At 38.0% G+C, this 10859-nt stretch overlaps 1 protein-coding gene across 2 annotated transcripts in view; it reads left to right on the top strand.

Moving 5' to 3' along the window:
- Nucleotides 1-10310, top strand: part of LOC107590031 (protein FAM53C-like) — a 15760-nt gene extending 5450 nt beyond the window's left edge. Inside the window, exons 2-5 of one of the 2 annotated variants that reach the window (XM_016278631.1) lie at nucleotides 2311-2524; nucleotides 2617-2674; nucleotides 5767-6611; nucleotides 8904-10309. In XM_016278631.1, the coding sequence (XP_016134117.1) occupies nucleotides 2668-2674; nucleotides 5767-6611; nucleotides 8904-9176 (1125 nt within the window). In that variant the 5' untranslated portion in view covers nucleotides 2311-2524; nucleotides 2617-2667 and the 3' untranslated portion in view covers nucleotides 9177-10309. Of the gene's footprint in view, nucleotides 1-2310; nucleotides 2525-2616; nucleotides 2675-5766; nucleotides 6612-8903 lie in introns of those variants that run through there. The other variant, XM_016278632.1, reaches the window with a different exon arrangement.
- Nucleotides 10311-10859: the final 549 nt, after the last annotated feature.

The following is a 10859-nucleotide window of genomic DNA, read 5'->3' as shown; positions in this document are numbered from 1 at the left end:
TATAAATACATTCATGAATGTTTTTAATGAATGGATTTTATAATAATACAAATAGCAATGTGTAACTTTTTACCATATTTAGTGCAACACTTTTATTTGTTCCCCACAAAATATTTTTTCACTAAATGTTTGGATTTCTAAAATTATTGTGCACTGATTTTTCTAGCATAACTTTTGCTGCCGAATTATCCACTAACCTAGTTTATGATACATTTTTGTCATAGATTATAAATATACATAGGCCTATATTTTTTCAGATTTATTGTTTATTTTATTTTTCTTTATAATGAAGTAGTCTGTATCTAGTAGATTGTAAAATAATGATTATAATTTCAACACACAGAGATATATAAATTCTACATTTATTTAAATGAGGGAAAAAAACTTCACTGGAATCGGATCGGTATCGGCCAATACTGAACCCTAGGTATCGGAATCGGAGGCGAAAAAGGCGGATCGGAGCATCCCTAGTATATATATTCTGTTATGTATATACTGTATTCTATATATATATATATACAGTGGGGGAAAAAAAAGTATTTAGTCAGCCACCAATTGTGCAAGTTCTCCCACTTAAAAAGATGAGAGAGGCCTGTAATTTTCATCATAGGTATACCTCAACTATGAGAGACAAATGTTTGATCAACACATTTGAGAGATCATTGCAAAAAAATGTGTTTATGTATATATATTCTGTTTATGTATATACTGTATTATATATATATATATATATATATATATATATATATATAGTACCAGACGAATGTGAAAGTGTCCAAACTTTTGACTGGTACTGTACTATAATATACACAAAGAATATCTGCCTTTTTTTACTCCCTAATATTGGTATCGGTATTGCCCCCAAAAAACCCATATCGGTCGGGCTCTAGTTTTAATGCTCCGTGAACTCAGACAGGGAAGGATGTGTTCGTAGGAGTTCCCACAGTGGCATCAGGCCAGAGGAACAGCCGGTTCCTTGACTGTGCAGCTTTCCCAGACACCTGTCACCAAGCAGTCCCTATTCATGTGTGTTGTAATGGGAGACCGCTAGCAGGTTGGGCCTTGCCCTGCAGGGTTACAGTCCTTGGCGGGGTTTGGAGAGCGAGAACTTCAGTCGCCTTCTCTAATTATGATATAATTAAAGAAGAATAAATGCTGAATAACTGAGTTTAAAGCACAAGAATATTCAAATATTAATTAGAATTGGTCACATTCTGTTCATGTAAAATCACAAACACATTAACCTGATTATAATAAATGAATTGCCAGATTTAGCCTGTTTCTTGAAATCTGGGAATCTGTTTTTTTTGTGTGTGTATTTGGTTGGTGTGCAAGCCTATTTTTCAGTGTAGTTTTGGTGGTACTTTGAATACATGCAAGTCAGTCACCTGAAATTCCTGGTTTGTTTCTGTGTGAAAGTGTGATGTCAGCAATTTAAGAGTATAGCACTCATTAATCAAAGAGAATTTTATATGTTTGCTGTAGGCAGAGCGTAGTTAATAAAGACTGCTCTCGTGCCTGCTTTATAGAGAGTATTATTTGTAGTATGAAAGTAATGGAGGTGAAATTATAGTTTTTTTTCTGCTTCATGCTGGACTCATGGTGTGTTTAATGATTTTTCAAAATGGAGATGGCAGTTTGATTCTTCCTTTTAGTATCTTTTGCATTTGGTATAGTGTTTTAAATATATCTATCCAGGCAAAAATTCGGAAATAAAACCTAAAAAAAATTAAGCAAATAAATTATTTTGTGCATCTTCTTGCAAAGTTTAGTTACACAGGAAGGACTCTTATCAAGGATTTATTCTCTTCCTTGTAAACATGACAAGTCTTATATGTGAGTGGCTGCACCTTTTTGAATTGGACAGGAAATGATAAAGCATTTTATGTTGGAGTAGATCAGGATCAGGAATACTTTTGATAAATGTATTATTAAAAATTTTTTTTTTTTTTTTTTTTTACAATTTCAGCAGCTAAGTAACTCCAGAGATTTGCATGAGAAACTGCTATTGTTAAACCTTTACCATCGACTTTTGTTTTGTTCCACCATTTTGTATTGTCCTGAATTTAGAACAAGTCATTGTGTTCACATACATTTATTTAAGGGGGTTTCATCATGAGAAATCAATTTTTTCTTGATCCTTTGAGCATTCATGATAACATACTATGACTCAAAAACCACTGAAAAGTCCAAAAAGACCATCTAAAGACCAAAAGAGATAAACAACTAAAAAATTGATGTTTTTAATCTTAAGAAATAATCAAACTTATTTTAAATCTAATACTTTATTTGACTTCTTCTGTGTCCCAGGTGAGGACGACATCATGGTTCCCGAGTGAGATCGAGCAGGCAGCGTGTCCTGGATGTTTGGTGGACAGTGCTTCAGTTTTATATAGTGCACATCAGCCTCTTTCCTTCCTTTCCTACCTTTCCTTCCTCCTCTAATTTGCCATGCCATGGTTTCGTTAAATCTTAAACAACAACGTGGTCCCAGCATCAACAACAACCACTGGACAGCAAACTGGTAAAGCTTGTGCTTTAGATCTCAGCACAGATATGTTTCACTTTACCATTTAGCTGTCTCTTAAAGCAATCATTTTTTAAAACTTCTTTCAGTCTCTACTTCATCGCCAGAGCCCCGAAACCAGCCGGCCCACAGATGGATTGATGCCTGGTATGTAACCATCTCTTGAGTATCTGGAAGCCTTTAGCTCCTTAGTTTGGAGTGCAGAGATTTTCTGAGATTCAGTTGAGTGTAAAATAATTAATTATGGAGCATAATGCCACTAATCTTTTTAGAACAAATCTAAAAACTTCCATAAGCCCTACAACCTCATTGGTTTTCTAAATAATAGCTGCTAGTTAAAGGGATAGTTCACCCAAAAATGAAAATTCTGTCATTAATTACTCACCCTCATGTTGTTCCAAACCTGTAAGACCTCCGTTCATCTTCAGAACACTATTAAAGGGGTCATGATGCTATTTTAAAGATCATTATTTGGTGTATTTGGTGTAACAGAATATGCTGACATGCTTTAATGTTCAAAAAACACATTATTTTTCAAATACTGTACATATTGTAGGTCCTCTATGCCCCGCCTCTCTCAAACGCGTCGTTTTCAACAAAGCCCCTCCTTCCGACAAGCGCAGTCTGCTCTGATTGGCCAGCTGACCTAGTGCATTGAGATTGGCCGAACACCACAAGCACGTGTCGGAAATGTAACACCCCTTAACATAATCGCGAGCTTCATTTTTCAAAGTAAATATCAAGACAGTTAATAATGTCGTTAGTTTTACCATCAGTTCAGGCCCGAAAGGGCAACAGAGTTGCGGGACAGACACAGTGATGATGCAGTACACAAGCCAGAAGACAGCTGACGTGCTATGATTTCTGACAGACAGTTCAGTCTCCTGTGATGTGAGCCTGTTCCCCTCACACACACACACACGACGCGTTACTCTATGCCGCGCAAAACTCCGCATTTGAACAGTCAATAGCAAATACTTAAACTAATAACAAAACATACTTACAGTCGCTGATTCAGAAGCGCCAGATTGTCATAGCAAAGTTGGAAATGAGCCTTTTTTTTATTTTTTAGAAATAGCCTTTGTGCACAGCCAGTCTCGTACTCTCCTAGGTTCACAAAACTGTCGTCCATATAATGCGTTGCACAAATTCGAATATTTGGGTTGTGCTGTTCTGTTGTAAACAGATCTTAACAGTGATTCCTAATTGCATCTACTTCCGGAAGGCCAAATAACGTATGCAACGTATGTGTGCGGATACACGGTTTACGTTCAGATCAAAGTATTCTTGTAGCTTCGTAGAATTACTGTTGAACCCCTGATGTCACATGGATTATTTTAACGATGTCCTTGCTAGGTAGAAAAACAAAGTTCTTTAAGACCCGCTGCTGGACTGTTTGTAATGAAGATTTAAATGTAAAAGGCACGAGAGCCGACTGTTTCTGTCAGTGGTAAGTTTTAATTTAAAATATTTGTGATAGCCTAACACAAGAAAGCTATATGCTGTATTCAAACGTGTTTCCACTTGCTTGAGCAACTTAATATACACAACAAAAGCCAAATGCATTTAATACGCTGTTTATATTAATTGAATTCAAACGTGAATACATCTATGAAAGATTGTGTTAACTGTACTGTGTTAAAAGAGGATCACAATGCTGAAAAAAGCACTTTCAGTATAGGCTAACTACGTTTGGATTTGAAATCAAGATAATGGATAAATGTTGTGTTTGTGGTAAACAGCCGCGGATCAGGAGGGAACTGCAAACGCATCCTGTGTGAAAGCACAATGAGTCCGTGCTGCTTCTGCACCGCATACGTACCGCACACGCACTGCAGACGGAGTATGTGTGAAACAGGCGTTATATAATTTCTTGCAATTTATCATTTGTAGTAATAATAAGTAATATTTTTGGTTTGTGTGCAAATTCAAAATAGAATGCTGCAGTACTGACGTGGTTTTGTATGCCAACTCAGAAATTAGCATCACCCTGGTACCCTCGACAAAAACCCAAAAGGACTTTTCCATTGACTTTTGGATTATTGCCGAAAATACCATCCATCAACCACCAACAAAAGTATGATTCTTGTGCATTTTATCATGATAATCTTCACAAATTAACACAACATTTATGAATATTCAAGCTTAAATATAATCTCCAGAAATAAAAAGCTAAAGCGAGGCCATACACGAACTACACCAGTGTCACATGACTTCAACATCACCACCATTAATCTTCTGACACCTGTCTTTATTAAAAAAAATCCCTAATAGTTTGAAATAGAATAGCTCGAAAGAGTTTACCTCTTTGTTGTGATGACATTTAATGTCCCTGACAACCTCTGTTGTCCCATTTAGCCACTTGTTACTAAGTAAACCCTAGTAAAAAATAAATATATCAAAATGTATTAGTCTAACTAAAAATATACTGAAGTATATTTGATTGTGGTAAAGTGGAACTATTGCAAATATACTTCAGGTTAGTGGTCGACCGATATATCTCCAAGGCCGATTGTGCTGTATGTAAAATGAGTGTTACCCTGGAAAATACTTGGTTATCTAAAGTATAAGTATGTTTATTTTACACATTTATTTTTTAATCCATTGTGAAATGATTTAAAATTTCTTAAATATTAATTAAAATGAAAAACAAATTATATTGGCTTTATATCGGCTATCGGCCCCCCTGCTTTCCAAGATATCGGCATCGGCTGTCAAAAAAACTATATCGGTCGACCACTACTTCAGGTACACTTTAAATAGCTTGCATTTAAAGACCGATATTATCCAAAGGTCTTACGATCCCCATCAATAGTGACATTAAAACACATTTTAGGCTAATATTAAATGTACATTTTGCACAAGTAGTACTCCAAATAAAGTGTAATTATAATTTTTATATCAGTAGGTCTCGAGCAATAAATCAGTAAATATGTTAAAAGATTTGAACTATTCTTAGTATGAAATAAATGTATTTTAAATATATTACTGTTTTTTTTTTTATCAGGGAAAGCTAGAATAAAACAAATCTTTAGCTTGTGAAAACCTCAGACCTGTTTCAGCCATTTAACCAAAAACTCGTTCAAAAAACACATTGACTTCAGGATTATGAAACCTGAAGTGCTAGAATGCTTGTTTCTGGGTTTGGGCTTACAAAAATCCATAATACCCTCACCTCTAATGTCTTCTGATGTCTTGATGAATGATTAACTCCTAAAACTCAGTCCGTCCTCTTTCAGAGAGCAGTTACTGGCAGCTCTGCCCTCCTTCGAAGGCCAGCCTGCAGGGGGTGCTCAGCTCCAGCTTCCCCCCCGGCCCTGTGCCCCTGGGTCCTCCAGAAAGCCACCTGCCGGAGGGGGATGCCCTGAACCATCCGCTTGCCCCTAGCACCTCTGTGACGGACCTGTCTTTTCCCGGGCCTCCCCCTCCCCCCCCGCCACCCCCCAAACGCCACTGTCGTTCGCTGTCTGTACCAGAGGACCTTTCACGCTGCCGGTACACCTGGCGGCCGAGCGCCTCCAAGGTCTGGACACCAGTGAACCGCCGATGCCACAGTGGAGGGGGCGCGGGGGGGCCGTGTCCACTGCGTGCCCCCAGCTCCTCGCTCAACTCCTCGCTGCATTCTTCTTCCAGCCCCACCTTTTTCAGTCTGGCCCTTTCCCCAGATTCCCCGCTGCCGTGGACGTTCCCCTGGGATCCGAGTGACAGTGCCGGAGGCGGCGCCTGCTGCTGCTTCTTCCCCTCGCCGTCCTCATGCTCCTCCTCTCCCTCGCCGCTCCACCCACCGCCTCCTCCACAGAGGCGCTTCTCCCTCTCTCCCGTGCTCATCCGCGAAGCTGCCGCCCAGTTCTTGCCGCCACCTCCGGTGCCCCCGCAAATCACGTCTCACCCTCCGGCGGTGCCTGCCTCGCCCTCGTCCGCCTGCAGCACTCCATCTTCGGTGCGCCGTGCTCTTCCTCCTCAACTTCCACGGTGCCATTCTCAGCCCTGCGACCTGCTCCTGCTCAAACCTGGCCTGAAGCGCCGCAGGGACCCGGACAGACCATGTGCACGGCCTGTGCTAGATTTCACCAAAATGACACAGGTATGCTGTTCTTTACCATTCAGAAGATACAGCTACTACAGCTGGTGTTATAAAATAGGTTATTTTGAAAGCAAGAGCCTTTGGCGCATCTGATGGGAATGTGGAAAAGGAGGCAGCTGACAGTACAAAAAAAGAAAGGAAAAATGATAAAATATGACATTGTTTAAAGTAGGGCTGAGTATTGATACAAATTTCCTGATTCTATTCAATTTCATTCAGTTCAAAATTGTATCCAACTTTACCTGCATACATATGGTACACTCACATAAAGAAATCCATATTGTATAATTACAGGAAAAAATCTGTATTTTTTCTAACAAATTTTGTGGGAAAGATCATAAAAGTAGTTTGTTGTTGAAAAATTAATCATATAACTGTATGAGGTTGTGAACAGCAAAATTGTACACCTGTAGCAAAGTTTGTACCATATTCTGTTTTGACAAATAATTAACTTCTATTATAACTTTAATTAAAACAATAATTTAAAAAAATATATAGAAATATTTCATATATTTGTAAGATTCTGAAAGCATCATACACTGTTTAAAGGTGACCTGTTAATAATTTATAATTATTGGCTTTTAATGTGGCTTTAGTAGTAACAATAAATTATATTTGATGATATGATTATATTTTTAAGTGTGATTGTTTTATTATAATTATGGTGATTGTCTAAGGTGGACACCCAACTTAATAAATTATATTGAACATTTGAATCTAACATGTCATGTCAGCATGTGTTATAAAAGTTTTAGTTATTAGTTTAGTTATTAAAATTCTCTGTTTATTTATATATTATACCTTGAACAAAACTGAAAATCATTAACAAGACCTCAAAACATATTTGGTCATTTTAACGATTCATTGTTTGATACATAAAGCTACAACATTTAAAAAAACATTAAATATTAGAATTGACTTTTTGTTTCTGCCTGTCAAAGTTCAGCTACATTTCCTCGTGGATGTTTAGAAGAAGTGCTGCAGTGAATTTTTGTTATCTAGTGGTTTAGAGGAAAATTAAAATTGGCCTGTTAGTCTGGTGAGCCTCATTGTACCCTAATATAGATGATCATTTAAATAGTCATTGGCTATTTTTTAAGTGTGATTGTTTTATTATAATTATGGTGATTGTCTAAGGTGGACACCCAACTTAATAAATTATATTGAACATTTGAATCTAACATGTCCAGTAAGCTTGTGTTATAAACGTTTTGGTTATTAGTTTAGTTATTAAAATTCTCTGTTTATTTATATATTATACCTTGAACAAAACTGAAAATCATTAACAAGACCTCAAAACATATTTGGTCATTTTAACGATTCATTGTTTGATACATAAAGCTACAACATTTAAAAAAACATGAAATATTAGAATTGACTTTTTGTTTCTGCCTGTCAAAGTTCAGCTACATTTCCACATGTTTAGAAGAAGTGCTGCAGTGAATTTTTGTTATCTAGTGGTTTAGAGGAAAATTAAAATTGGCCTGTTAGTCTGGTGAGCTGTTTAGCCTCATTGTACCCTAATATAGATGATCATTTAAATAGTCATTGGCTATTGGCCCGGGGAGCAGTTGGGGGTTCGGTGCCTTGCTCAAGGGCACCTCAGTCATGGTATTGAAGGTGGAAGAGAGCACTGTACATTCACTCCCCTCCACCTACAATTCCTGCCGGACCGGAGACTCGAACTCGCAACCTTTGGGTTATGAGTCCAACTCTCTAACCATTAGGCCACGACTTCCGGTTAAGTCGACTTCCCATTTAATTAGTGTAAATTAAAATTAACACTGAAGTGTAACACTGGAGGGCCACTAAAAAATCTCATGAAACTAATATATTTACATTGTTTTGCTTTATCATAAACTGATGAAAATTCTCATCACATTTGGTTTGAGATGTTTAGTTTCCTGTAATTTGCAACTCTGTGTGGTGGTGTTGTAGCATCTGTACAGTTTTTGTCATGTTTATCTTGCCAACTCCACTTTGAAAACTTTGTCACGGGGCATAAAAATGATCTTGAATATTAATTAGCTGCTTGGGCATATGTCCAGTATTCTTTGTTAAAAACGCAGGTAAGTGGGTGCTAGCTATAGTAGCTTAACGCTAACATACAGTCCACAGCAGAAACAGCCATTTGACGTAGAGGCTTCTGCTTGCTTTCAAAGTTGTTTTATGTGGCCAAAACTTTTCAAATATATGATTGTGTCCCAAAAAGTAGCGGGGAGAAGCTTAGAAGTCTCTTCAATTGTTGCTTTGCCAGTGTTCAACTGAAGTTATTTATCTCTTTGTTTTCAGACTCGAAGCACAGACCCTCTCAGTTACATGGAACGTGGCAGATTGGCCTGTGGCGGGGACATCTGTATGGGCCTTGAGCCTTTTTTTGGAGACTTCAGAGGCTCATGTTCACCAGCTGAAGGCCTGGGTAGGACGAGTATTGGGCCGTTAAGTGAAAGTGACGAGGAGGAGGAGAGAGAGGAGGAGGACCCCGAAGAGCGTGACGGGGGACAAACTAGCGTGTTCGAAAGGGATTGTACTGAACTAGATATCACCCTCATTGAGGAGAACTGAAAGTTATCCGGGGAAGATCTTTTCCCCCTCACCTCCCCACCGCCAGCATTCAGCTCTCTCTGCATCACCTGCTAACTTACACTGGCAGGCCTCTCAGGAACCCTGCTGCCCTCGCACGAGGCGCACAGGTGTAGACGCCCATTACTGAAGACATGCCTGACTACTATCATATGCAGGCAGTCACAGATGCTGACCCATCAACATTGTACATTCCAGAATGTGTTGCTGAGACATTCTGAAGGATGCAAATATTTCAAAAAGGAGTTTTATGTGTATCGGACGTCCTCTTAGAATTCATCTTCAAACTGACAGAACGGAACTGGAGGCCAACAGCTTCCCGCTTCTTTCTTTTCTCGTCTTTCCTCTCGACTTGTTTTGATAGTAAGAATAGACTTTCTTGGATGACGGTTATAAATATCAGTGTTTTGTTCAGTTGAAATATAAAAGGGCAGTATGACATAGCAGTATTTACTCTGCAGACCTTTATACTTCCTGACGAAGGTCCATCTAATTCAACATAAGCCTTAAGATGCCTGTTTTTTTTCTTCCTCTTAATCAAAAGATTCCTCAAGGAAATGAATTGTGTACTGTAGCTGTTGTTCTGTTTTTTTTCTGCAGTCTCTCTCTTTTTTTTATCTGTACAATGCATTCCTCTAAAATTGAAACGTGTATACATTTATTAATGCACTGTATTTGGGACATTTAGAAAGAAACAATGAACGCAACCACTGTATTCTGAAGGCACATTGTTATACTGTATTGTACAGCGAGTATTTGTTCAAATAAGTTGTGTAAAGATGGTAGCTTGAAGGTTGGAGACAGGCTATTTCTGTCATTTAGAGATTTTTTTTATTGTATGTGTGATAAATTCAGACTCAGTTTATGTAAAAATAAAGTTTATTTGAAATTACAGCAAGTTGAAATATTAACTCGATGAGTTGTCTAAAACTGATATGATGAAATTAAGCAAATGAGTGACTTGATCCTGTCCGATGGTTGTTTCGAATTTCATTTTTCAAAATCATTTTATTGCCATCTGTTTATATTCATAGTGCCAATATTACAGGTGATGGTAAATGCCCCACTGAAGTAAGTTGTACGCCATTTGAGTTGACATGTTCTGTTTACGTTTCAATGGAATTGCTCATGTCACTTAAGTTATTCTTACAGATTTAAATCACATACCTGGACCTTGTATGCGGTCTAATAATATAACGATACTTTCGACTTTCCACATAGTGTAAACTCCTCTTTATAAAATGGATATTTCCAGTCTTTGATTCCAGTTGGTTGAGCCGTGTTCAAAGCTGTTGTAAATTACTCTACAAACATACACCTTTGTTTCTGCGTCTGTGTGTTTCTCAGCAACCACTTTGTTGCAACCACAACCGTTTCTGAGGAACTACATTGTTTGTCAAAAGAATGATTTTATGAAACATTGCTACATATATGGAATAACCATTTTATAAAGGCAATAAGCCCCGCTCCACGTAGTGCCTAAAACGCCCCTTAGCTGTTATAGATTCAGTGTAAACCACGGCTTCTTGGGGCTTATTGCTTTATTGAGATGTTACTTACCGGGCATTACTTACCTGGTGAGTTTATCAAACATTCACTGTGATAAATAAAAACTGGTAAAACGAGAGGCTTAACCTCTCTAGAATTGAAACATAATCGGAATTG

The sequence above is a fragment of the Sinocyclocheilus grahami genome, unplaced genomic scaffold (genome assembly GCF_001515645.1).
Source record: "Sinocyclocheilus grahami isolate Dianchi unplaced genomic scaffold, SAMN03320097.WGS_v1.1 scaffold124.1, whole genome shotgun sequence".
Taxonomy (NCBI): domain Eukaryota; kingdom Metazoa; phylum Chordata; class Actinopteri; order Cypriniformes; family Cyprinidae; genus Sinocyclocheilus; species Sinocyclocheilus grahami.
The sequence above is the reverse complement of the archived record's forward strand: the minus strand, read 5'-3'. Positions and strand labels throughout refer to the sequence as shown.